This window comes from Erythranthe guttata, chromosome 14, assembly GCF_056151865.1.
Source record: "Erythranthe guttata isolate IM_541 chromosome 14, IM_541, whole genome shotgun sequence".
Taxonomy (NCBI): domain Eukaryota; kingdom Viridiplantae; phylum Streptophyta; class Magnoliopsida; order Lamiales; family Phrymaceae; genus Erythranthe; species Erythranthe guttata.
The window spans coordinates 26,237,080-26,263,392 of record NC_142546.1 but is presented as its reverse complement, the minus strand read 5'-3'; the positions used below and the strand labels follow the sequence as shown (position 1 = coordinate 26,263,392).

The 26,313-nt window shown below is 35.6% G+C and overlaps 6 protein-coding genes, 1 long non-coding RNA gene and 2 other non-coding genes across 10 annotated transcripts; 5 read left to right on the top strand and 4 right to left on the bottom strand.

Annotated features, from left to right (window-relative positions):
- Nucleotides 1-1,113: 1,113 nt before the first annotated feature.
- On the bottom strand, nt 1,114-4,156 carry LOC105973017 (eukaryotic translation initiation factor 5). Its single transcript, XM_012998007.2, has 2 exons — nt 3,735-4,156; nt 1,114-2,970 (listed from the first exon to the last, which is right to left on the bottom strand). The coding sequence occupies exon 2, from the start codon at nt 2,672-2,674 to the stop codon at nt 1,331-1,333; it is 1,344 nt and encodes a 447-aa protein (XP_012853461.2). The 5' UTR covers nt 2,675-2,970; nt 3,735-4,156; the 3' UTR covers nt 1,114-1,330.
- A 2,221-nt stretch (nt 4,157-6,377) lies between these two features.
- Nucleotides 6,378-7,707, bottom strand: LOC105972902 (uncharacterized). The gene is made up of 2 exons (XR_001174199.2): nt 7,559-7,707; nt 6,378-6,801 (listed from the first exon to the last, which is right to left on the bottom strand). It is a non-coding gene; the product is annotated as an uncharacterized LOC105972902 (long non-coding RNA).
- Nucleotides 7,708-8,044: 337 nt separating this feature from the next.
- LOC105973070 (eukaryotic peptide chain release factor subunit 1-3) lies at nt 8,045-11,474 on the bottom strand. The gene is made up of 3 exons (XM_012998074.2): nt 11,246-11,474; nt 8,456-9,944; nt 8,045-8,363 (listed from the first exon to the last, which is right to left on the bottom strand). The coding sequence occupies exon 2, from the start codon at nt 9,904-9,906 to the stop codon at nt 8,593-8,595; it is 1,314 nt and encodes a 437-aa protein (XP_012853528.2). The 5' UTR covers nt 9,907-9,944; nt 11,246-11,474; the 3' UTR covers nt 8,045-8,363; nt 8,456-8,592.
- A 1,094-nt stretch (nt 11,475-12,568) lies between these two features.
- On the top strand, nt 12,569-15,494 carry LOC105973093 (beta-1,3-galactosyltransferase 7). Its single transcript, XM_012998102.2, has 11 exons — nt 12,569-13,002; nt 13,082-13,181; nt 13,359-13,423; nt 13,494-13,696; nt 13,789-13,852; nt 13,968-14,040; nt 14,132-14,252; nt 14,353-14,440; nt 14,522-14,647; nt 14,731-14,840; nt 14,929-15,494. The coding sequence occupies exons 1-11, from the start codon at nt 12,911-12,913 to the stop codon at nt 15,075-15,077; spliced, it is 1,191 nt and encodes a 396-aa protein (XP_012853556.2). The 5' UTR covers nt 12,569-12,910; the 3' UTR covers nt 15,078-15,494.
- A 374-nt stretch (nt 15,495-15,868) lies between these two features.
- TRNAD-GUC (transfer RNA aspartic acid (anticodon GUC)) lies at nt 15,869-15,940 on the top strand. The gene has a single exon. It is a non-coding gene; the product is annotated as a tRNA-Asp (tRNA).
- Nucleotides 15,941-16,015: 75 nt separating this feature from the next.
- TRNAD-GUC (transfer RNA aspartic acid (anticodon GUC)) lies at nt 16,016-16,087 on the top strand. Its single transcript has one exon. It is a non-coding gene; the product is annotated as a tRNA-Asp (tRNA).
- A 1,380-nt stretch (nt 16,088-17,467) lies between these two features.
- On the top strand, nt 17,468-18,966 carry LOC148765543 (uncharacterized). Its single transcript, XM_088814038.1, has one exon. The coding sequence runs from the start codon at nt 18,051-18,053 to the stop codon at nt 18,711-18,713; it is 663 nt and encodes a 220-aa protein (XP_088670164.1). The 5' UTR covers nt 17,468-18,050; the 3' UTR covers nt 18,714-18,966.
- A 94-nt stretch (nt 18,967-19,060) lies between these two features.
- Nucleotides 19,061-22,763, bottom strand: LOC105973048 (histone acetyltransferase of the MYST family 1). Of its 2 annotated transcripts, none has more exons than XM_012998048.2 (9): nt 22,402-22,763; nt 21,896-21,984; nt 21,650-21,709; nt 21,353-21,562; nt 21,148-21,216; nt 20,659-20,820; nt 20,140-20,233; nt 19,786-19,928; nt 19,061-19,512 (listed from the first exon to the last, which is right to left on the bottom strand). In XM_012998048.2, exons 1-9 carry the CDS (start codon nt 22,682-22,684, stop codon nt 19,309-19,311), a joined length of 1,314 nt encoding a protein of 437 aa, XP_012853502.1. In that variant the 5' UTR covers nt 22,685-22,763; the 3' UTR covers nt 19,061-19,308. The 2 variants fall into 2 exon arrangements, with proteins under 2 accessions (XP_012853502.1, XP_088670163.1); XM_088814037.1 differs by having other exon boundaries at nt 21,353-21,565; nt 22,402-22,731.
- Nucleotides 22,764-23,112: 349 nt separating this feature from the next.
- On the top strand, nt 23,113-25,400 carry LOC105973114 (DNA-directed RNA polymerases II and IV subunit 5A). The gene is made up of 5 exons (XM_012998130.2): nt 23,113-23,240; nt 23,494-23,698; nt 24,288-24,467; nt 24,812-24,925; nt 25,073-25,400. The coding sequence occupies exons 2-5, from the start codon at nt 23,501-23,503 to the stop codon at nt 25,196-25,198; spliced, it is 618 nt and encodes a 205-aa protein (XP_012853584.1). The 5' UTR covers nt 23,113-23,240; nt 23,494-23,500; the 3' UTR covers nt 25,199-25,400.
- Nucleotides 25,401-26,313: the final 913 nt, after the last annotated feature.

Sequence of the window (26,313 nt, the reverse complement as noted above, 5' to 3'; positions counted from 1 at the left end):
AAGTTTTCCAAAGTTAAAGCAAATGTTCATATAGATACGTACCCCAACTTTTTAATTGATTTTTTTATAAAATATAATAACAATATATTGTGAATATACGTCTAATTAAATTAGGTATAAACCAATAAGAACAATATAATGATGAGGGTAAAATGAATATGTGAGATATTTGCAAAGAAAAGAAAGAGGAGGGCAAAATGGGGAAATGGGAGGGGTGGTAATATCTGAGGGAAAATGAGTGAGGACACTTGTGTTGTGTTGTGTTGTGTTATGTGTAGAGAGTGAGAGTAGTACATCACGATTCCTACGTGGACTCTATTTTCAACAAGTGCACCGAACTTGCGTGCTCTTCTTTGACCAACCAGAACCCCCCCCCCCATTCGCTCTTTTTTTGGATTTGTTTAGCTTTATTTGAAATAGTCACCTCAGTAACTTGAACAATTAGAATTAACTCAAGCTTTTTATGATGTTTTAATATATTTCATTAGTTCAAACTTTCATTTTGACGTGAACATAAATAATTAGTTCATACCTATTTTATCATTCTCAACACTAATTAGGGTTTTGTTTAATTTTACATTATTTTTTATTATTATTATTATTATTATTATTATTATTATTATTATTATTATTATTATTATTATTATTATTATTATTATTATATAATTTATTTTATTAATTTAAACAAAATTATACTATTTTTTTTCCTTGCGTTAGGTTGTCGGGCTCTTATCAACTGACATCGATTAGCTGATTTCCGATCAGCTGACTATTTTTTTTCGGTTGTGGCACCGATCAGCTGAATTCCGATCAACTGACTTCTGATGGGACGACCAACTGATTTGGTTTGTTGGGTATTATTTCAACGATGGCGACGGGCGCCTGAACCAACACAAATTAATATTGCAACTTTACAAATATAAACACTATATTAAACAGCATTAACCAAAAATCTGAATCAAATAACTAATATTAGTTGACTAAATAAAGTGGAAAAAAGTACGTCATAAGAAGGTTATGGGCCTGTCTCAAATGAAAGTACGCAGGGATATTTTTGGAATACGAAACTTGGTTTTATGGGCCTTGAGTCAAATTACCCAAATTATTTTTCAATTAAAGTCGCACAAGGAAACATCTCACTTTTATTAGCAACCACACCACAAAAAACAAATGAAGACCAACAAAACACACACAACATAACCAACTCACAATAACACACCGATATCCAACACCAAATGAAACACCACACAACTAAAACCATTAAAAAAAGCACAAGACATAACAATAAAAACTGTGTATAATAAGCAAAAGTCCATTAGAGCTCACTCATTCACTCCTCTTCAGATTCAGACTCCGCACTCTGCAGCCACTCGACAAACGGCTTCACATTCTTCCAAATCAACGAGCCTTTATTCTCTCCCTTCAACCCCTTCTCATACCAATCCACAATGAACTCTTCTTCCAGCACATCATTATCATAAAACGCCTTCAAAACCAACGCAATCTCTTTCGCTGCATCAGGACCCGCTTTCCCACAGAAAATCTCCACAGAATGGAGCAGCATCATCTGCGAGCTCTCGTCCTGTACAGCCGCTGCAATGTACTTCTTCTTCTTCAAAACCTCCTTAGACAGGCCTTTCCCAACCCCCTCAAACAGGGCCTCGAAAAGGGCATCAATAATCTCTTGGTGGGTGCCCGAAAGAGATTCCATTAGCTCACCAGGTGGCAAACCCTTCTTTACGTAATCCTTGATCGCATCAACAAGTTGTGCTTTGCCAGATTTTTTGACGCCGTTTGTGTGACCATTAGCAGCAGCTTTAGGTTTTGCTTCCCCACGTGGAGAGCTCTTGCCAGATTTTGCCTTATCTTCATTGGCTGCAAGCATGACCATGTTAGCTGTGACAGCATTCAGCTGCTCCTGGATTGTCTGTTGTGCAGCAACCACAGAGGTGTCAGTCTGCCATTGGACATCATCGTCACTGTCGTCATCAGCTGCAGCGGCTGGTTCGTGCTCGTCCGCCTGGCTGCCAGCTGGCGAATGTTCCTCATCAGAGTTATGGGATTTCTTCTTACTGGATGCTGCTTTTGGTGGGACCACGTCTTTCGAACCCTTTTTCTTCACAACGTCTTTCTTGAGTTTCTTCTGCTCTTCGTCCGCTGCCTCTCCTTCCTTCATCCGCTCCTTCTCAGCCCTCCTCATAGCTTTCTTGTCCTTCGAACCTTTTTTCGCCTCGGGAGGGTTTTTGATAATGAATGTTGTGAGCTTGTCTCTCATGTCAACATCGGAGATGAAACCACAAGCAGCACACTTGAGATTGATCATCTGTGACTTGGTGATGATGACTTCAGTTTCAGGGTTCCCACAGCCATAGCACTGAACAAATTTCTTGATGAAGTTTTCAAGAAGTCCGGCAAGTTTAGCAGTATCATGGGCCCCATTCACATGGGAAGTTCCAGTCTTCTCGTCAAACTTGGATTGAGCTCCCAGTTCGCAGCCGAAATACTTGGTTGTGTACGAAGCAGGCCTGCTCAGAGCCTTTGCAATGTCAACCATATTGACTATATTGGTCTTGATTCCATTCCCACGACCTTCGATTTTGGTTATCATTCGAGGCATCTTGTACCTGTAGAAGGCATCATCCTTGTTCCCTGCACCAATATTCTGTAAAGCCATTTTCTCCTCGTGATAAGGTATCACTGAAATAACTCAAAAGGTAAGTGGGTTATCTTCTTCGAGATCAGGAACAAGCCGTATAAGCTGACAATCGTCACGAAATTCGTTGAATCCTTGATGTGGCTTGAGATTCATGCAGCTAAATTCAAGATCGGAATGCCTATCCTTTTCTCTTGAAGGACAGTACTCTCCAAGCAACCCAATCGACAATAGAAAACAAGATTCCCGCTCAGACATAAAAGAAGCTAAATTAAGGCCCTCCACTTTTGCTGACTGCAAGTATACTAGCCAAGGCCCTGGAAAAGAGACAAATCATTAATAAGATAGAAGGAATATCAACGAAAAGAAAAATTGCATCATTATAAATCAATTAAGGGCATAATTTGCATCACAGGTTGTACTCCACCAGCAAAATTATATCAAAAATCATAAAAAACAAGGGTACGCCTTGCGATTAACAAATAAGTTAAGTTGATGCAGTATATAAAACTAAAAATATCTACATCTTTCCATAATCGAAATTACGAAACCAGAGGCAAAATAAATATAAATCATTAAAGTCATTCTAGGGCAAAGAACAACCTTCAAAAGATACATAACCCTACAATCACAAATTCCAGGATGTAGTCTACAAACAGTACACAATAGCAATCCAGTCATCATCAAACCCCACATGTTTTCAGCCACACAAATCCAAAACTAGAAAATTTCCACTTCGAGTAAAAGTATTAAGATCCTACAGGAAAACCCATAACCAAATCTAGATCATACGAAAAAGAAAAAAAAAAACATATAAGAGGCGGAATCCCAACAAACAGCATAATAAAAGTCAAATCGCATACGCCAGCTTCTTCATCTCAATCAAAAAACCGAAGAACAAAATAGAAAACAACATATCCCATAAGATCTAAATCCAATCGGAAAAAATATCGTACGGTATCAGCAAAATCGAGATATCAGTAAACGGAGAGTCAATCAATAAAATACAATCAAAACAAATCGATCTAAAACAAAAGTGATAACACCATAAATCGGGGAGAAAAAAAAAGTTGGAAAATACCTTAATTCGAATGAGATGGAGAGATTCGAAGAAGACGAACACGGTAGAGACGTTGCGTATGGAGTGAGTGGTTGAGGATATAGTGAGATGAGGAAGGAGGAGAGATGAATATATATATAGGTGAGAGGAAACCCTAGTTGTCAAGGATTAGGAGTTTAGGGCAAAAACAAAACACAGCAGCGTAGGAAAAGAACAAACGACACCGCTTTCTGATTTCTTTCTCTCTATTCAGATTTTTTCTACCTGTATTTTCTTGATTTTCCTCAAAAAAAATTAATAATAATAATTTTATTGACAAAGTACATTAACCAATAAGTAATGAATCAAATATGTTATATATTGAAATATATTTATTTATTAGTATAGGATTAATGAGATATAATACGATAAATAAGTTACAAGATTTAAAAAATTTAACTATTAAAAAAAGTTATTAGTATTTCTGACTTTTATTTTAGAGACCAAGTCTCTAAAACAAGGGGTGGCAAATAGGCCCATGACAAGGGCACTTAATTAAAAGAGGGACATCCAATTTTTTTGTCTTTCAAATAAATCCAACCCATTCAAACTTATTTGCAAATAAGAAAAATCCTTTTATATATACCAAAATTACCCCCAATTCATTGAAACCCAATTTAACTCCAATTTCATGATTTACACCCCAATTTAGCCCAATTTCATCAATTAACTAATTTTAACCATAATTTCAATTTTGACCCCAATTTTGACCCGCCACCACCGGAGACCGGTTTTTTTTTTTTTTTTTTGAAAATTTATTTTTTCCTGAAATTTTTTTCCGGCCGGTCAACTGCCGTTGACCGTCGGGTCTCCGGCGTTGACTTTTTTTTTTTTTTTTTTTTTAATTTTGTTTTTTCTTAGAAAAATATTTTAATTAATATTACTGTCTTGGCTGCTAAATTACTATCTCCGGCAGTTATTTAAATGTCGGAGACAGTAATTTAACTGTTAATTGACTCTTTTGTTTTTTTTTTTCTTCAAAAATATTTTAATTAATATTACTGTATTCGTTGCTAAATTACTGTCTCCAACAGTTATTTAACTGTCGGAGACAGTAATTTAACTGTTAATTGACTTTTTTATTCTTAAAAAAAATATTTTTAATTAATATTACTGTATTCGTTGCTAAATTACTGTCTCCGGCAGTTATTTAACTGTCGGAGACAGTAATTTAACTGTTAATTGACTTTTTTTTTTTTCCTTAAAAAAAATTATTTTAATTAATATTACTGCCTTGGATGTTAAATTACTGTCTCCAACAATAATTTAACTGTCTTAGACAATAATATTAATAATATTACTGTTCGGAAAAATAATATTCATAATATTACTATCACAAACAGTAATATTACTGTCTGAGACAGTAATTTAGTAGCCAAGACAATAATATTACTTAAAATATTTTTTTTCTAAGAAAAACAATTCAAAAAAAAAAAAAAAAAAGTCAACGCCGGAATCTGGCCGGAAAAAAAACATTTCAGAAAAAAAATTATTTTCTGAAAAAAAAAAAGTTTTGGGGGTTAATGTGATATATTTGTTTAAATTCGGGTCAATGTGTAATATTAAGGAAGTTAGAGTATAATGGGTGGAATTGATAAGAATTATATTATTGAGGGTATTTTAGACTAAAGACATGGGGATGGGCTTAATTGAGAGACTGTTTTTTTTGTGGACCAAAATACATTTAAGTCCCATGTGATGGACCTTTTTGCCATTTGCCCCTAAAACAAAAGTTACATACCAACGAATTTTAAATAATAATTGTTTCTTATCTTAAGCTATTGATTATTTTATATGCTATTTAATAAATATTTGGGCAAAAAAATCTGCAAGGTTATTGTGATTTAATAATCACACTACGTTGAATTTTCTAAACTATTGTGATTTAATAATCACACTACGTTTAATTATTGTGATTTAATAACTACACCGGTGAAATGCACTGGATAAATCTAAACTATTTATAAACACACAAACACATACACATCAACATTAGTGTCTAGATCAACCATAAAAATCCATCAGTGTAATTTTTATCTGATATAGCATAAAAATAATCGAGTTTAGAGCCGTATGGCCTTAGATATTTAGTACTAATTTGAAAGATAATTTGTGCCAACACAAACTTGAAACTTCGTTTGTTTTGGAATTATTGTGAACTCGTATTTCTGATTATAACCAACGAGACAAGTGGATGGATGAGATCACTCCAGTTGTTCAAAGTATTTATAAAAACAAAACAATAGCTATCATTTTGATGTTGAAAATTTGGGAATACAGCTTGACTAGTTATAGGGGGTTGAGTAGAGTATAGCACTGGGTAAACCTGGACTCTCGTATAATAGCTTACGAATCATACGAGAGACATAAACCGTACTAGGCAAATCATGTGTGACATGGGGATTGAAACTTATGCAAATATAATTTACAGTTTGTCACATGTGCGCTTGAATTGTTTATATTGGGCTTGGTAAATTGACTAAATTCAATTTTTAAAGTTGGGGTCCAAATCCTATAATATGGATCAACGAACACTTGTGTGATTGGATTAGACATGCTGGACCTTATCTGCAACTATGAATCTAGTGTCGTAATTTTCAATTGAATTCAGAGTACAAATCTAACTGAATATAGAAATATATAGACCATTCTTTCATTATGAGAGGAACACAAACATCCGGTGAATTCCACCGAGTTATATCCTACCATATAAGTGTAGACATCATCCATACACACATTCACGCGTATAAGTGTGATTGTATGTAAATCATAGGTAGGAAAATTACACACTGAAGTTCACCGGATGGTGTGTAGCATAGAATAATAGACAGGGCACAACTTGCCTCACATGAAAGCACAACACAAGCTTCTAACAAGGTCGGCACACAACATAAATTTCGCATCAACAAACCACAAAAATATAGCAACAACCCTTTACTTACGAGTACAATGTAAAGTACTATGTGAATATCAACTGCCAGCCTTACTTGTTTCGTCGTTTTGAACAACGAACACTTTCACAATTTGACGATTCCCAAAGACCATTGAGCTGCAATTCCAAATAAAGCATGAAAGATAAAACATTGATTACTTGGCTAAGAATTATTCAGCCATGAGTAGTTAAAACCATTGTAATAGAAGTGAAAGCCAAAAAATGAAACCTTAAAAAATGCTAAAGAAGATAGTCGACCGAGCTATACAAAAGCGGAAACATAAACAAACACAAAGAGAAGTAGACACTAGCAGTAAATGGATCAGCATGTGATTGTGATCAAATGCAGGAGGAGTGTTGACAGCTCGCATGGGGTAGAGAGAATGAAAACTGTAGGGCTGAAGTCTAAATTGAAATCCAATACTAGGATGCAATCCCACGCCTTTTTCTTGCAACCCATTAATCACCAAAACATAAGGAATGGGATTATTGTATTGTTATCGAAGAGGTTGCGAACGTCTCGATGTCAAAACTCGAACAGAGACAAGGGCCCTCTTCTACATACATTCACTACTTTGTTTCAAACACTCTAACCCCATGGCTACCAACACTGCATCCTGCTCACACCTTTTACTTTATACCATCATTTCCATATCTTTTACTACCTTTTCATTTCCGGAAGAAAAAAAAAAAAACTACAAGACTTAATCAACTTTTTCATGAAACCAACTTGTAGAATGATCATGGAATAATGTATGGGAAATTAGATGACAGAAAGTTGAGGTAAACAAATGAATTTTAAACCTAATTACCTAAATAGCATTCCAGAAATTAACGATTCAAATAACAAAACAAGAAGCATGAGTAGAATGACCTAATAATGAGCATGAAATCGACCGGTCCAGCTGATAAAACTCTGTCGACGAATTTAAGTATGAATTATCTGACAGAGGAAAGCGGCCCGAAGAAGAAAGAGGAAACTAGGGATTAGGTTTGAAATCAAAGAGAAGAAAGAACAAGGATGATTAGGTCATTAGGCTTCGCTGCGGTACTTGTAGCTAAAATGGGCCAATATTTTCCTTTTTCTTTTGAGATGTAAAAATGGGCCAACATTTCAATTTCAACATAAACAATTAATTCTACAGTCCAGCCCAAACCAATCACTTTCACTTTAGTATATATATATATATATATATATAATAATTCTTAAATATGAAATTTTTGGAAGATTTCATATCAAATTCGGAAGATTTTATATCAAATTCCGATTCCCATACATTTTCCCACCCGCAGTTATTAGGAGGATGTGACAACAAATGAGGCCAAAAATAATAATAAAACATTGCCCAGCTAATCAAAATTTAGTAAAAGGTTCAAATCCTCCAAATAAAATACCAACAAAAATATCCAGCAACAGAAGGGAAATCACTGCATCAACAATAATCCCAAATGCAGTGCTTATTGCAACATAATATAAATGCTAGAGATACGTGTCTGTATAATAAAACTTAAAAAGTAAAAATAATAACAGCAACTTGTACAAGTAACTGCCTTCTCTCCCAAAAGCACCCAACCACAGCAGACCATAAAAAACATAGAACAGTAAAGATATTAATGTTTCAGACAATCTTCATATTGCCCATACTCACAGACCTCTCCTCCATATCGCTTACTCGTAACTGTTCCACAACAAAAGAAAACAATAATAAACAACATAAATCATTTATTTGCATAGCCGACTTAAAGAAAGTAACTTATATTTATCACATACCTCAGCGATTGTCCCTTCAATTTTGTTTTCCCATCATCATAGCCACGAGCAGCGCAGTCGTCAGGCGCGAGCCCTCGCGCACCAGTGCAGGCCTCCTGCTCTATCCCTGCACCGGATTTGGGGAAGTTGACTGATTGCTAGTCAGAATCTTCATAAACTTCTCCATCATCGGAAAGCTCGTCAAAAGTTCGAACATCCAACTGATAACGAAGGATCCCTCCAATTCCTCCAAAACCTCTGCAAAACTGAGATCCCTCTTGCGATTTGTTCGTCACAAACTCAAGTGTGCAACCAAATCGCTTATATTCATTTGCAAACCATTCGAGCAGTGATTGCTTATCCTGAACCTCCAATTCAGCGTTTGTATCTTGATCCCTGAAATTACTCTGATCATTCTCCTGATCCTTGTTCAAGTGCTTTATGACAATTTCACCAGAAATAGTGTTCTTCAGCACATATCGATTAACGTCCAGATTTTCCCACACAATAAGTGTCTCGACTGCACCCATTTCAAGAACCTTCAGCGTGTCATCCACACCAAAAACATATTTCCCAGTGTCCTGACTAATCTCTTCGAAATACTTGCCTATAAGACGCTTCTCTTGTATAAATTTCACATTAGATAAGACCTCGGCAGAAAGCTCAATCGCCTGGTTGAAGCCGTTTTCACCTCCATAAGATACATCAACCACATTCAATATCTTCGCCTGTAGACGAGGATCAAACATATCGGACTGACTGAGTTCAGTCTTGAAATCGGCTGAACCAGCAAGTATAAGTCCAGACACATTAGGCTGGCTTGTCTGAGGGTTGATGTAAAATTGGGTGGAAAGCTCTGCTGCTTTCCTCACATAGTTGTGACGCTTCTCCATTCGCAAACGAGCAAACCTCAAAGCAGATTGCCCTCCTCTTCCATGCTTCTTAGGAAGATCCACAGTGAATTTGTGAAGAATCTCCCTAGTATTACCGCTCAATGTTCCAAAAAGGGTACCATTACCATCCATTATGATAAAGCCGAACTTGTCATCAGATTCCAGAAGTTCATTAAGCGCCTCCGTATGGAACTTGTTGTCACAGAGATAAAGAGATGCGTTAATAGGCTTGAAAGGCTCAAAGTCGATTGTTACCTTCTTTTCCTTCCCATCGTCTGTAACAATAGTTCCAGTGTAAAGCACGAGCCCGTTTGGAGGAACCTTGTTGTACAGTTTCAGCCTCTGTTGAGCAGAAGTGATTGCACCAAGAACAGATTGGCGATTTACTCTGCTCTTGATATTGGATGCAGTTCCAAATTCATCTCCAAGCATCTTAGTGACGCGAGACACTTGATCACGTGGAGGCATGATAAGTGAAATCATGCTAGTACCATTGCCTCGAGCAGCTTCCAGTGCCTTGATTAGCTTTTTGATTTTCCATATCTCAATGTTCTTATCAGTTTCTTGACCGTCCGACATTGTTCTTAAATTGCTGAGTTGATGCTGAAGAAACAATCCTAGATAGAATGCAAGAAAGATTGACTTATTAGAACTATCAAAAAACAAGGGAAGATTTGACGTATGAAATATAATTTTAGCTAAGACACAATAAGGTTCGAAATAATCGTTTGTTCTCTCTAGATATACGCATCCGATCAAATAAAACATACAGTTAAACCTCTATAAATTAATAGAGTCGGGACTGACCAAATTCTATTAATTTGGCGAAATATTAAATTATTGAGCTAATATTTAGTACGTTTTTACCGAGTCGAGTCGGACCATGGTTCGCCGGAACGGAACAGTGCATTGTCGCGGACACTGCCGTTCCAGTTCCGTTGCAACGTCGCGGCCGGAACGGACACATTTTAATTAAATTGTTTAAAAAATACAATATATTTCAAATATGTTTTTAATAACAATATTACAATTCAATAATATGCAAAATATTATTACAAATTAAAAAATAAATATTACAAAGAATATTATGAAAATATAAGCAATATTAATACCAACTAGAACACCGAACTAGAATTGTGTAGGATATAATTGAAGAGTGAGGCCAAAGATCTGTGATTCAGGGGAATCTTCGTTATCTAACGTGGCCACCACCATCATATTATTTATTTATTTTTTCTTTTATGTTTTTTTTCCTTATTTTTTTTAGTTAAATTTGTTTTTTTTTTCTTTCCAAATTCTTTTTCACTGTTCCGGCACCGTTCCGGTGCCGTTTCGGCCGCGTCGGGGCCGTTCCGTGGCTCCATCTCGCCCATCCCACCAATTTCTCGGCGTTCCGACGAGTCACGGTGCAACTACCGTTCTGGTTACGGATTCTGGAACGGAGGGCACAGTTCCCGTTCCGGAAGGACCGTTCCGGCGAACCATGAGTCGGACCGTAAGAAATTATTATTTAAGCGAGGTTATTAATTTATGAGGTTCTACTGTAATAACAATAATCCATAAACATACACGCACAGAAGGTTTATCGAGCAAACAACAAAACGATTCGTTCAGCATGATGGAAATCTATATAATTGAACTTTGGCTTCTCAAATTTGAGAAACCAAAGTTCAATTTTAACAAATTGTGTAAAAATTAAAATAATAAAACCCTCAACCACAAAATCTGGAATTATTTCAAGCAACCAATCAACTACCATATTAGTTCAAGCAACCACCAACGTAATTTTTTTAACACCAATCAACTCTATAAAATCTAGGATTTGATTTCATCAGAAAATCACTCACAACTGAAATAAAAATAAATAAATAAATAAACTGAAATAAAATTGAAGGAATTTTGAATAGGTAAAACATACGTTCTCTACCACAACTTCTCTTCCTGTCGTGATTAGTTAACAAGAGATTCAGCTTCGAGCTCGAAATAATGAATATTATCACCGGTAGATGAGTCCTCCGTCTGCCGATTTTTTCTGTTTCGTTCTTATGGTATTCTGCTTTGTCACTTCTCTTTGGCCGATGTGAAAAGCCCTAGGAGAAAAGTCAAATATTTTGAATAGAGACAAATTTATTGAATAATTGTTATTTAATATAGATATTTATTAGTGTATTTTATAATTAAAGCATGGGCTGGTAATTAGTAATTTCAATTCAATGTGGTATTGTTGGGCTGGTTGTTAGTATTCTTAATTGGGCCTATTGGCTCAAGTTGGACTTTTATTGGGTTAAAAAAATTGTTGGACTATATCTTATAAATTTCATGATGATGGAAGTCAGTTTGGTAAGGTTGGGTCAAACCCTCCATATTAGGACGATACTCATTTATTGTGCCGAGAGGCCGATTTATTGGGTCAGAGGCTCAATATGCATCAAAGATATGGATTCTTCTAGAAGCTCACCGGAAGAAAGCCCATTGGTATCTAGCTGGTTAAATGGTGCCCCTGTGATATGCGATTATCGAGTTCGTCATCTCGTCCGAACACTCAACAATAGTGGAGCAATCAATGTAAATCTCGACTAATTAAGAGGGGGATAGCCACACACAATTGTCTATATAAACAAGTGTAGAGATCCGACTACAGACACGATTCCAATACTCATCAATAAAACTCAATTTATACTATATGTTCGTCGAATTCATCTTCTCCAACGAAAAACAGCGTTCGGTGAATTTTCCAACAGCTTGGAAGAATGTCTTGAGAATGTACATCTTACACCATCACATGCATTTACATATGTCGCTTAATTAACTGAAATCGAACATGTTGAGACATTATTAAAGTTCAACTATTTAATAACTCACATTAATTTATTCTATAACAAATAAAATTATTTACATGGCACGAGAAGAAGACCACTTGCATCCCATTACTAGCAATAATTTGATTGTATCTCTTAGTCTAACTCCATTGGTTAACATAATACAACGAATCACAAAACCATTGAAGCAATAAACTAGAAAAAATACCAATAATAAAATATTCGAATTTCATTGCAAAAAAGTTCCATTTAAACCCATAATTTAAAAAAAAAATTGTTTCCAGGTAAAAAGATAATAATAACAATATCAAGACGTGTCTAATTGGTTGACATTGCAATAATTAATACACAAGTTATTAATAAAATAAAACTATAATTAAGGCTTCTTTAATTACAGTTTATCTTAAGTCATTGACAATTCCACCTAATTTATTACCAATCCCCTTTGCCTTAACCTCTATAGCCCAAAGAAACACTGACACGCACCTAAATATTTGCCAAACATGCGAAAATTTTAGTCCAACTGTCCAAATTTCAAAGTCTAAACCCGGGCGATAATTCTTCGAAATAAAATATTGATTATCTGAAATTATTCGGAAAATTCCATCGACATTCTCCATTTTCCAGCTCCATCGTCGCTCTCGTGTCACGTCTTTCCCACAACTCAGTCAATCAATATATATCCCCGATTTCGATCGTCTTCTTTTTTAAGTTTGCTTAATTTCTGGGTTTTTTTTTCCCCATTTCATTTTTTGAAGAAAATAATGAAGAGTAAAAGTGGTGGGAAGGTGTCTGCAAAATGGATTCCTGTTTTCTCCATTTGCTTCTTCTTCTTGGGCATGTTTTTCACCAACAAGTATGTCTTAATTAGTTCAAGAATTTTATTTCAGTTTTGTTGTTTTCTGGTTGGCTGATCTGGGTTTTTTTTTTAACAGATTCTGGGCTCCATTGGAATCTAACAGTCAGCTCATAACCAAGCAAAGGCTGGACCAAGAACTGCAGATCGTCTCCGAGGATTGCAATAATAAGAAGAAGGTTTCATTTTTCACTTCGATTTCGTCTTATGTTGCCACTATGATTCTGGGTTTGTTTCTTTATATGTAAAGATTCAATTTTTTTAGCCTTTTGATTTTTGGGTTTTGACTTTTGAGGTATGGATTTGGGTGGATTGGTTGATTCGATCTTCAATTTTTTTTCTTTTTGTCTGAATAGAAAGAAGGGGATATGGACAACAAGGATGTAATGAAGGAGGTGTACAAAACCCATGAGGCAATCCAGTGAGTTCATAATTCCCTGATTTTCAGCACTTTCTTTCTTGCACGTGTCAAATCTCAATGGGGTTTTCAGGTCATTGGACAAGTCAATTTCAATGCTGCAAATGGAGTTATCTGTGTCAAGAAGTGTTCAGGAGAAAGTAAAAACCGATGGGTCGCCGGCAATTTCCGATCAAAGCTCTCAAAGGAAGAAGGTATTTATGGTGATTGGTATAAATACAGCTTTCAGCAGTCGGAAGAGGCGTGATTCTGTCCGAGAAACTTGGATGCCTCAAGGTAATAAACATTACCTAATTTCGATCTCAATCGAAGTATATTTATTATAACCGAGAAATAAATTTGGGAAATTCGGTACATTTGCTGCTCAGGCGATCAACTTCGCAAGTTGGAGCATGAGAAGGGGATTGTTGTTAGATTTATGATTGGACATAGGTATATATTAATTAATTACTCAATCGTATTATTCGATTCTGTAATTGCATTTTCTTTAATGTTGCTTCTTTAAATCGAAGACTAATCTGGTAGATATGTTTCTTGATTGGTTCAGTGCAACATCAAACAGCATATTGGATAGAGCCCTCGACTCGGAAGAAGCTCAGCATAACGACTTTCTCAGGCTGGTAAAAAGAATTCAGCTCAAATATATATGTTTCTTTTTTCCTTCTTAAAAAACCCGTTTGAGCTGAAATCGTATATATTCAATATTTGTAGGAGCACGTTGAAGGATATCATGAACTATCTGCAAAAACGAAGATTTTCTTTGCCACTGCTGTTGCAAAATGGGATGCTGATTTCTATGTCAAAGTTGATGACGATGTTCATGTTAATTTGGGTAAGTATTGCAGCAACACCTTTTCAAATCCAAATAACTACCATTTTTATTTTTTTTGGCTAAATAACACTCGTATTATAAAATGTATTTGTCTTAAAAGGTACGTTAGCTGCAACTCTCGCACGTCACCGACCAAAACCCAGAGTTTACATTGGCTGCATGAAATCTGGGCCAGTTCTTTCTCAAAAGTAATCTTTATATTTCCGACAACTTTATAATGTTTCTTGATTCTGTTGTACATGTATGTAATAACTCGATATTTTGTTCAGGAATGTGAAGTACCACGAACCAGAGTACTGGAAATTCGGAGAAGACGGAAACAAATATTTCCGCCATGCAACTGGCCAGATTTACGCTCTATCTAAGGATTTAGCCACCTACATCTCCATTAACCAGTAATCATTCCCCGCTTATATGTTAATCCAACACAGTCACTCGCTTATAATTTTAATTCATGCATTAAAACGGCAATTTGTAGGCACATACTGCACAAGTATGCAAATGAAGACGTGTCACTTGGAGCTTGGTTTATCGGTCTTGAAGTTGAGCACATAGACGAGCGAAATATGTGCTGTGGTACTCCACCAGGTATTTATATATATTAGTTTACTTGATTTGAAAGATTAAGCCCTCGGAAAGAATGAATCTTGATTTGAATATGTTGGTAAATGTGCAGATTGCGAATGGAAGTCGCAAGCGGGGAATGTATGTATAGCCTCGTTCGATTGGAGCTGCAGCGGAATATGTAAATCAGTGGAGAAGATGAAATTTGTACATGAACAGTGTGGTGAAGGAGAAGAGGCTTTGTGGAATGCTTTATTGTAATATTCTTTGCACATACATTCAAAAAGAAATGAAAACATTCAGTCTAGCAAAGTTAACACCAAGTGATTATTATATCAAAAAGTTGGTGATTATGAAAAGGCAAAAAGCTAATAATTATTTCAGATGATTTTCTGTAAAAAAAAAAAAGAGGGCAGTGAGTTTTGAGGTTTATTTCTATGCTACACCGGGTGATTTTTTACCGTTGATCTACACACACCAATGTGGGTGTGTGTGTGTGTTTGTGTTTATGTATATGAATGATAAAGATCTACCCGGTGTATTTTATCCGGTGTAGCATAGAATAGACTGAGTTTTGAGTTGAGTAGATGTTACTTAATAGACTCGATAATTTACGTGTAAAACATTGTCCTGTGATTTGATACTGAGTTTTCTATAGAGCTAATATTTTGCTTCTAAGTATTTTGTTCATCAAATAAATTAAATAACAAAATATGTACACTTGGTTGGCTAGTATAACTCTACTAACTGTAGAGAGCTCTATACTGAACAGGCTAACCAGTTTGTTTGGATTTTCCATTTTCACTAACGAGAGTGAAGTTGCTGCTCTGTTTTAAGTTTCACCACAGCAATTGGTGACTTTTTACCCTTTGAAGTAAATTATATAGCATGACATAAGTATTAACTATTAACCATTATGAATCAAGTAATCAATCTTTAATAACATTTGAATTTTGTCATTTATGATGCTAAATTATATGCAGATATCCAACGGTACAATTTCTATAACACCACAAAATTAATTTAACTATATAAATTCAGTTATCAACATAGTCGTTGTAGTATAGTGGTAAGTATTCCCGCCTGTCACGCGGGTGACCCGGGTTCGATCCCCGGCAACGGCGTTTTGTGTATATTTTATCAAAGTTCCAATATAACACTGTTGTTAATTAAATATAACAAAAAAGTCAAGCAACAAAGTCGTTGTAGTATAGTGGTAAGTATTCCCGCCTGTCACGCGGGTGACCCGGGTTCGATCCCCGGCAACGGCGTTTTTCTAACACCTTTATTTTTAATGGGCCCATAAATGCCTTGATATCTAATTTCATGCTTATTGGACTGCAGAGGTTAAACTGTCTACTGGGCCTGTTAACATCTGCGCTATTTTTATTTTTTTATTTTCGAGTTTTCGTAGAGAGAAGATTACAACTGGATAATGTTTACAATGTGTAGTAGATGCCAAATGTCTGATCTAACAAAGCTACATGTATCTGTATCTATATGCAATCGGTTATCATTTACTATACATAACTGAATTAATATATGTATTTAAGAGTGTGCATCGGCATAAGTACACAATCTCTGATATTTCCAGATTTAATTATGTTTTCGAGTTTTATTAGGCAATCTTTACTAGTTGTATAAGACTTTTTGGCGCCTTCTTACATATTAGAAAATTTTGTATATATGCTTGTAATTTGAATCCATTGTTGGGATGTATGAAGAGAAAGAAAGTAGAAGTGAAAAGATTAGACACAAGACAACCCTTCAAACACAAGAAAACTACTACTTATTAATTGTTTATAATATAGCTGCCGTTTGGCCTCTCCACACCCAGGCAAACCCCTGTTTTTTACTTTATTTTTTCCCTCCCCCAATTAAAGTTTTTTTTTTTCTTGAATAAATACACGGTGTGTGAAATAAAATTTAATTGTAAATTCAAGTTTGATCTTGGTACTGTTTTCGGCTAGTATTTGGCGAAAGGTATGTGTTGTGTGCATGCTTTGTAAGGCCATATTGTAACCCGAATTTTTTAAATTTTCTAAATAGAAGAAAGTTTGATTATTGTCGGGAAAAACACATTTGGTCCACCATATTTCAAAAATTCAACATTTTTAGTTATTCCCGTAAATTTTCTGTTAGTACTAACAAAATCAAGGAGTGTGCCGATGACAGCCTTAAGTGACGACCTAATGGTAAATTGATAAAAATGACCAAAAATGTTAAATTATTGAAAAGCAAGGTATCAAATGTGTTTTTTGTGAATATAGAGACCAAATGTGGAATCGATGCAAACATAAGGGATGAAAACTGTAAATTTCACGATTTCTCCAAATTCAAAATTGAATGAAGAGGAGCAAAGGGTCCCAGTTGGACTATAACATGTGCGGTCCACATGCTGACAAACTCGTGATGTCGGCTAATGAGACACGTGTCCACCGACACTCATGTGCGTACAAAAATTCATCGTCCATTTATTTCTGAAATTCATCACTATATTGAAATACAACTTATGTAACAAATGACAAATTTAGTCCAATAGTCTTTTCTTTTGATAATTTTTCTAGTACAATAGTCAATTAAATCTAATAGACACCATTTTATGGACTATTGGACTGACTAATTGTTCAAAGGGAAAAGGAATAATAACTAAACCCACATTTTAAATGTTTTACACACCTAATAAGAAAGAGTCAACAATATATACAATAAACTCCGAAGATAAATCTATATGATAGCTACATATATATGCTAACAAATAAAAGATAAACTATATTTACTTCGAGACCTGAGTCTTCATAAACTTGTATTATTCAAATAATTAAACCTTTTTTATATAATAATAAACCTATCTATCTCTTTGCATGTGTATAATTATGAATAATGTGTCAGTTTGTCTCTGTGCGTGTTTCACTTGCAGACAAGTTATTGCATTTTATATGCATCTCTGGTTGACTCATTCGCTCTCTCTCTCTCTCTCTCTCTCTCTCTCTCTCTCTCTCACACACACACACACACATAAACCCGCATCTTGAATCTTGATTATAATCCCCCATTATTGATTATATTGTCCTCATTTAATTTCACTTCTCTCTCTCACACACGCACACATACACATATCAGATCACATAGAAACTAACTAAACACCACACATAAATTTCTACGCACACAAATTACACACCGAGAAACACGCAGTAAACAAGAAGTTGAGATCGAGAAACCCCACCCCAATTAATGGGCCACGGATATGATCACCATAGCATTCAGCACCACCACATCTTCCACCGGAAAAACATGTTCCTCCCAATCTTCTGCAGATTATCAATCAAAGACATTAATCTAAACAACCGCCGCCGCAAGGATCCAACGCCCGCCGCCGATGAACCCTCCTCCCCTAAAGTCAGTTGCATGGGCCAAGTCAAGAGAAACAACCGTGTTATCGGCTTTCCCACCACCGCCGCCGTCGCCGCCGTCACAACCCACCACCAAAAATACTCCAAGCTCAGAAAACTATTTTCCAGCAAAGCCCTTTTGCCCCCAATATCGACTTCCTCACAGTCCACCACCAACACGGGCGGCGCCGTCGTGGCCCTCTCCGCCGGAAGAAGTGGGAGCAAGAGTTGCAGAAGTAGCAGAGATCAGGTGTGCCTCAATAACTTAAGAAGATTGAAATTGAATAGTAGCGGTGACGGCAAATGTGGACAGGGTTTCGTTAAATTGGTGAATATTGGTGAACTGGATCCGCCTCTGCCGGTGGTGAAGAAGGTGGCGCCGCCGGGGGTTGACCGAGATGAAGTGAATCTATGGAAGAGAAGATTTAGTGGGGCTGCACTGAAAAGCTTACAGATTGAACCAATTCATTTGCCGAACACCAAATCACAACCACCAACTGTGTGACAATTCATTTAATTAAGTGGAAATAGATTGAGGTCTTTAATTTGGACCCAGTCTATATTATCTTGTAGTGTAAACTATAATTCAGCTGTAGATTTTTTATTTTTTTTTCTCATTTGATTTATTCTTTTACACCACAAAATTGACAGTGATGGTCAATATTTTGTGTTCACTTTAGAATTCAAATTGAGGTTATCCAGTATTTTAATTGAGCACGATTAAAATAATTATTCAATACCACGCGTTCACTTTAGAATTCAAACCGTGTTTAATTTTGTTAAAAGGTTCAAAATACAAAATATAAAATATAAAATACAGTGGGCTGCTCTGCTCTCTCCCAGGCTCACAACTTTTTACATATCAAAAAGTAATAATTTCTTGAAATCAATCAACACAGGTACAAAAATCTCATACATTTCTATTCTAAGAAGCTACAGTGCTGATTATACAATATTATATAGAAGGCCTACAGAGCTACTACCACCAGAATCATAATCTGGTTGTTTAATTTTTTCTATATACATAATACAGAGGGCATCAAATTCATGACAAGGAATAATAGAGAGAACTTTGTATCGACTCTGTGTAATAATAAGACTCAGCCCTGTTCTTTATAAGGAGTCCATATCAATTTGGCAACATCAACATCAAGACCACCTCGGCCAGCTGCTTTAAGATGACGATCTAAGACCTTAGGATCTGCGCATATAACATGCTGCCCCTTTCGATATTGTATCAACTCTAAACTCTGTAGCGTCGACAGAATATCCTCTGCTCTGATTGCTGTCATGTCACTAAGCTCCTGTATTAACCAATTAAACTATCAATATTGGAGCCCTAGTATTTGGTATGTAAATAAGCAGGCAGCATCACATATGAGGATGGAAGTTTTTATTTGTGTCAGAAAAACTAAAATGGTCCTTCAAACTGAGCAACACTATTTTAAGAGTCGAGATAACTGTAGGTCATGAAAGAACATACTCATGTACCAGGAAATGAGATATTTTTTACCACATGCAAAAAAGATCTACTTCAATAGGTATCGGTAAACTTTGAAACTACTTGTTAAACAAACCTTAATAGAGATGTTTCCCTTGTGCTTTTTCAGTATATCTAGAAGAACACGTGTCCAATATCCTCGGTAGCTCAATAGCCCCAGGTCCGAGAGAGGTCTTTCCGGTGTTCCAACTTTACCTTCCTTCTTTGAAAGCTCATATGCTGCATGTTGGTCAGAGTAATTAAGCATTTTGTATAAACATAATTTAGAAGTTATGCATAGTGTATACAGAGAACTGAAGTGGTGTAGGAAAAAGAGACATGGTAAAATGTCATCATTGTGTTGCGTGTATTGTGGTTATGTGTGTTTAATCTTTATTTAAGGCAATGGGATACACAAAACAGGAGGGAGGATGATAAATGAAGAGCTTACAGAAAGCAATCAGGAATTTTCCATAGCCTTTTCTCTGGTAAGGAGGAAGAGTAAGAATGCAAGCTAAATTGTAGGACTCCTCTGAATGCTTCTCCTGCAGATCAATCAAAGATGAGTCAGGGAAGAGAAAAATGTCTAGTAATTTCACAAATGCCATCAACTACTTCTTCCTAATGGCTGAAATTACTCGAAGGTGTTCCAGATGTTCATACACATAATTAGATAAGTACCTACCCAATCTGGTTTTCCTTCACCTTAATGACGTTAAACAAGAGAACAATAGGGCAAGAGATAAAGTTGAATAGGAATAAACTCAGGTGACATGTTAAATACCAAATAGCTCAGATGGGAGCTAATAAAATTCTGTATTGATCAAAAGGCTAATATATGAGAGAGATGGTGCATGACCCAAAACGAAAATGCATGATAATAAGACGGAAAGGATTTTGAATTAAAAAACATGAACTTCACTGAATTGGCAAAGTAAAAGAGAAGACCAGCTCCAAATGATAAAATTACCTTGGAGAAGTAGCCAACCATGTGACATCCTCGATCATCACATTCGCAAAGCACATAGAAAAGGAAAAGATCAACATCATAGTACAGGGTCTTGTGATCAAGAAACAACTTCGCCAGATAGCAAAGATTTTGCCCGTAAACCTTGTTCTTTTTGCCATCAACCTGTTGCCATGCACTTTCAAATTTAGATACTTCTTCCCAACAAATGCTTGCACTAACAAACCAGACAAAGTCACAAAGAAAAGAGTGAAATGTGAAAATGCAAAAGACAACAGTGCATGTCAATTACTAAGAGTACGCTTAAATTGTTTCTTGTATGCATAGAGAATTTCAGTTGACGGACAGCTGTGGCAATAATCAAGAGCGAGAAAATTACAGCAAATTATTTCTGGCAAATTGCCAACCAGCAAAGTACTTCCTTACTTGCAATGAGAGTAGCAAGTAGAGAAACGAAATACATATAAGCAGCCACTCGAATGGAACTTTTACCTCAAACATTGACAAGGTTCCATTTCGGTATATCTCATCACCAGGAGGATGCTTGAGATCACATTTCCTCTACAAGTAAAAGGTAAAAGAATAAAACATCTAAGTTGAATTTAAAAAAAAAAGATAATAAAGCCCGAAAAAAACTACGAAGGACCAGGCAATAAACTGAGAGAGAAAGACAGAGAGAGAGAGAGAGAGAGCTCACCATATGCCTCTGAAGTTGTTCTTTGCGCTTCATGAAATTGAGGCAAAATTCACAAAAGAACAGCTTGGTACAATCATTGTATTCTGGTGGAAAGGGAGAAAAGTACCAAGTTTCGATCTCGTATCTTCCGAGCTCCATAGTAGCAATATTTTTAACTTTTGTAAATTCTTCATGCTCACGCAAGCTAGCAGCATCAAGCTCCTCGTGGCCCTGCTAATTTCAAATAATACATCTTATCATCCAAAATCAGATCTACGAACCTCTAGAAAAGAACATACCAAAACCAACTAGGAGTACCTCCACATGTGTCTCATCAATCTTACGCTTTTGGTGCCGTGTCATTTTCAAGCTAGTTACCTGAAATGTCCATATGTCATGTGGAGAACAATGAATGAGTATAGATAATTAGGAGATTTGTACATATATGAGAACCCAAATATGTAATAACTATTGATACAGAATTGATCTTCGAAATGTGGAAAAGGTATAATACGTACTAACAGGAATAAATGCCAGGAAACAAAGATACGAACAACATGTTACCTTGTCCTCAACCTTCTCATCCACATCAGTTTCTACAGAGTTCAGATCAAGTTGGTCAACTTTTATCCATTCATCAAGTCTACGGTTAACTGTCCAAAAAAATAACATACATAATCAGATAAACTGAATCAGGTTTCACTGATGGCTTAGTGAACTTCATCTGAAGACCAGCAACAAACACAAAATTCGACGTCCACCAATTCAAAATCTCAGTACATAAAAATGTGAGCAATAATGATGAACGGATAGGTCTAACAAACAACTCAAATCAAACAGGGTTCATTATCAAGGAATCGAAGCTTTAAACAGAAATTAGAAATACTCTTTTCAAAATTGAATGAAATCTTATCAAGCCAAAGTACACAAATCCCGTAAATACTTAAATAACTCTCTTAATTAGTCAATTTTCCCCATTTTTGGATCGAGTATGGGAAAGCCAATTATCCTAACCCTAACCCTAATATTTATAATTAACAAAAAAAAACGGAATCAAACACTACTCTCACATTCGGTATAGTGCACGTAGTACTCATAATCGTTGGATTCATCAGCAGGAAGCTTTCGGCGCTCGATAACCTTGACGGGATGGTATTTTCCGTCCCGCCACCGGCAATTGACACGGGTCCCGACCTCCAAGGGGATACTTGTCATTTTTCTCTTGCGATAACCGTCGCTGTCTGGCTGTACGCCGTTTGAGTGTGACATCGAAGGAAAGGTGACTCCTCCGGCAGCAGCCGCCGCATGGTCGTTCGCGGTGGCGGCGATAGAACCGTTGTCAATCGAAACCATTTTTCGGCTTTTTCGGCACCAAAACTTTTTTGGGGGGTATTTGTGAAATAATTTAGTGATATATTTCCTACGTGACCTCTTATTTGCAAAATGATCCCTTAAGTTTCTACATATCGAGTATTCGCCCCACAAGAATTACTCAACTATTGTGTTTGACTAAATTGGATCCTTACTTTTAATCATGCAATTTAGTATATTTTTTGCCATTTACGAAGTTACTTTTTTAATAATAATAAAATAAATGATAGTAGTGATTAAGAGTTAATTGAAATAGGGTATTTTGAGTATTTTTAAGGAGTAAAAAATTGGGGCAATTCGAGTAATTTGAAGAGTAGATGGAGCTAAGTAATATATTTGAGAGTATAAAGGGTTAGTAGTGAAATTATTGATTAATTTATATATATATATATATATATATATATTATTCTTTTATATGCAAACGCACACTACAAAAACCCTCGTCTAAAACCCCTCCGCCTCTCTCTGTATCCTGAGCACGCATACAGTAACACCACGCACCAGCTGACGGAATCGTTAAGAAACTAAGAAATCTCAGGTAATAAAATTGTTAAATTCTTTTGAAATTTTCGAATTTGAATTTAATTGTCCCGTTAAAATCTTTCGCAATCTTCATCTAAAACTGCGTAATTTGGGGGTGGATGAATGGGCTGGGAGGATTGTTTTTATTAGATAAATACGGAAATGGTTTCGTCTATGTAGGTTTTGTGACAGTGTTGAGTAGATAATAATATTGTTATCTTTTCGCGTCTGTGCTTCTTTTTTTTTTTGGTAACATATTGCAATTACAGAGGGAAAATGTTGTCTGAGGAGGAAATCTCGCGGCTTTATAGAGTGAGGAAGACAGTGATGCAAATGCTGAGCGATAGGGGTTACTTGGTGGATGATTCTGAGATTGAAATGACGAGGTCTCAATTCGTTCAGAAGTATGGTGAGGGTATGACCAGAGAGGGCCTTGTTATCCTCAAACCCTCGCGTACCAATCCCTCCGACCAGGTCACCCCCTTTTCGTGTGTGTGTGTGTGTGTGTGTATAGATAATTGTATGCGTGCATGTGTATGGTTTTGTGGATTCGTTCTAGGTTAAACCATGAGAGGTTTTTGGGTGTAGTGTTTAATGTATTTTGTACATTTTTATTTGTAGCTGCAGAATGTGATCCACGGCGAATAGATTTTTGGAAAAAAAAAGAGCATTGTGAAACCTAGAATAAAAATGATGAACATAAAAAAAGTATGAAAATATTTTCACACGAGCCACTAAAGAATCAGGAAGTTTATGTTCTTTATCCACTTCGGATGGATGTCTAGTTGTGCTCTTCGTTTGGGTGATATGGCCCGGGTTCAAACGAAAGCAGCTATGTTATGGGATTATGCCATTAAGATATAGTATATGTATTGTGATTCGTTTACATTTTCCATCTCTATTTATGTGTTGTTGTCCTCTTAATATTCGTCAAATCTTGCATCCAGTGTATTTTTATGTAGCTTCTTTGGTTCCTCAAAACTGAATCATGGTTATTGGTGGGATATCAACTTCTCTTTACTGTTGTCAGTTAACATCCTTTTGTTTTGGTGCTTATTTCCAGATATTTGTGTTCTTTCCTGATGACCCAAAGGTTGGCGTAAAGCCAATTACCATTAGTACAAAACGAATGGCAGACGAGGGTGTTCGTCGGGCGATCCTAGTTGTACAGCAGGGATTAACTCCTTTTGCTAAGAACTGTATAAGTGAAATATCTTCAAAATTTCATGTGGAATATTTTCTGGTAAATTTTCCTGTCTCTCATTCTGTTGTCATTTACAACATGTGTCTTACATTTTATATTCAAAATATAAGCGTACATTCTCGTTTTTTCGACAAATGCGTCTAATATTTTCCTCAGGGTAATTTTTAGAAAAAAAAAAAAGAAAAGTTTTCTTGCAGGTATATATACCACTTATACCACATTTCTGAATCATTCATATGTTGTTGAAATTTGAAAACATGTTTCTTTTAGATCTGCTATGTTTAGTTTTTATTACATATAAAAGAAAGAGTAACGTTTATTGGGATTTATAGTACATGTCACTATGTCAGTAATACTATTGTCTACTTATTGCAATAAAACAGGAGGCTGAACTGTTAACCAACATAAAAGAGCATATTCTTGTTCCCCAACATCAGTTGCTTACACCTGAGGAAAAAAAGACTCTGCTGCAAACGTACACTGTAAAAGACACTCAGGTTAGTTTCTGATTAAGTGTAGCAGTTCTATATACATCTGAAGCGATTTGTTATATCATTTTATATGATTTATTATCTATTATATTTCACAACTTATAAACCGCTCGTTGTATTGAGAAGCTGATTGTTATATTTTTGTTGGACCAGCTGCCTCGCATATTGATGAACGACCCGATTGCGAGATACTATGGGCTGAGGCGTGGACAAGTTGTAAGAATCATAAGGCCAAGTGAGACTGCTGGACAGTACATCACTTACAGATTTGTGGTTTGAATATTTAGAGATTTCTTCTTGTGATTTGATGATAGTGATAATATTATTGCAGTAGTATTCTTAATGATTATAGTAGATGATTGGCATCATGGATAAAAAAAAAAAAAAAAAAAAACTCCCTTATTATTTGTTGAGTAAGTGCTTTTATCACCTAAGCTTAAAGTATCCACTTAAAGTTGAGCCATTTCATATAGTTCTTGAAGGAATTAGTTTTCTTGATGATTATATTCAATCTCAATTGGTTGTCTTCCTCATAATGCATCAAGTGTACGTGTAGCGTTAGTTTGGTGTGTAACGACTACTTCAGATTGTGATTGCATTCGGAAACGAACATGGGAAATTGTCATTTTCAAGGATTAGTCTGATAAACTTTTAATTTATGGGGTTAACAAAAAATAAATAAAAAATGGAGGTACTTAAAGAATATTTTACCAATGAAATAAGCACAGATTAGGGTTGGTGGTAGGTTTATATAGGGCATAATTAAATAATTAATAGACGTTTCCAATTACATTACAGTACTTGAACTAGTGAAGTATGTACTATTACTAATAATGCAATACTGATGAGTTTGATTAACAGTAATCTACGTGGGAAAAGGATCAAACTGAGTTGGAATTCCATCATATTGTCTAAGTGATAATAAAAGTGGCCGTATATATATATCAGGCTATTTTGTGAACCAACAGTCGTGCAAATAAGTGCCTGTATTTTTTATTTTATTTTTTGAATAATTATGAATGTGCATGAAAGTCTATTTCATTAATTATATCATAATTCACAATGAATATATTTTTAATGTGAATCGTAGTACTACACTTAATTGCTTGATTGATGTGGAACACACCATAGATAATCTCAATATTCAACTCAATTATTATAATATTTCTAAACCATTCAATCAACAACACATAATTAAAACATTATGTATTAAGCATGATTAACAAGAAGTAATTAATGCATGTGAACGAGATTAGAAAAATTAGGTTTGTGTATCGAAATAACCTTTTTAGCGCCACATGGGGCACTAACTTTTGCCTGTAACAAAGCATTAACTGAAAATCTCACACTTCCATTAATTAATTAATTATGCATCAGAAAATTGTATGTGTTAC

Bases quoted from the DNA above. Each gene is read 5' to 3' on its own strand.
- LOC105973048 (XM_088814037.1), bottom strand. From the start codon at position 22,684: ATGGTTTCGATTGACAACGGTTCTATCGCCGCCACCGCGAACGACCAT. The intron at 21,985-22,401 runs GTGAGAGTAGTG...TTTTTTGGACAG, and splicing joins CTACGTGCACTATACCGAAT to TTAACCGTAGACTTGATGAA. The intron at 20,234-20,658 runs GTAATTTTATCA...ATTGATCTGCAG, and splicing joins TGGTTGGCTACTTCTCCAAG to GAGAAGCATTCAGAGGAGTC.
- LOC105973093 (XM_012998102.2), top strand. From the start codon at position 12,911: ATGAAGAGTAAAAGTGGTGGGAAGGTGTCTGCAAAATGGATTCCTGTT. The intron at 13,424-13,493 runs GTGAGTTCATAA...TGGGGTTTTCAG, and splicing joins AAAACCCATGAGGCAATCCA to GTCATTGGACAAGTCAATTT. The intron at 13,853-13,967 runs GTATATATTAAT...TGATTGGTTCAG, and splicing joins AGATTTATGATTGGACATAG to TGCAACATCAAACAGCATAT.
- LOC105973070 (XM_012998074.2), bottom strand. From the start codon at position 9,906: ATGTCGGACGGTCAAGAAACTGATAAGAACATTGAGATATGGAAAATC.
- LOC148765543 (XM_088814038.1), top strand. From the start codon at position 18,051: ATGGGCCACGGATATGATCACCATAGCATTCAGCACCACCACATCTTC.
- LOC105973114 (XM_012998130.2), top strand. From the start codon at position 23,501: ATGTTGTCTGAGGAGGAAATCTCGCGGCTTTATAGAGTGAGGAAGACA. The intron at 23,699-24,287 runs GTCACCCCCTTT...GCTTATTTCCAG, and splicing joins GTACCAATCCCTCCGACCAG to ATATTTGTGTTCTTTCCTGA. The intron at 24,926-25,072 runs GTTAGTTTCTGA...TTGTTGGACCAG, and splicing joins ACACTGTAAAAGACACTCAG to CTGCCTCGCATATTGATGAA.
- LOC105973017 (XM_012998007.2), bottom strand. From the start codon at position 2,674: ATGGCTTTACAGAATATTGGTGCAGGGAACAAGGATGATGCCTTCTAC.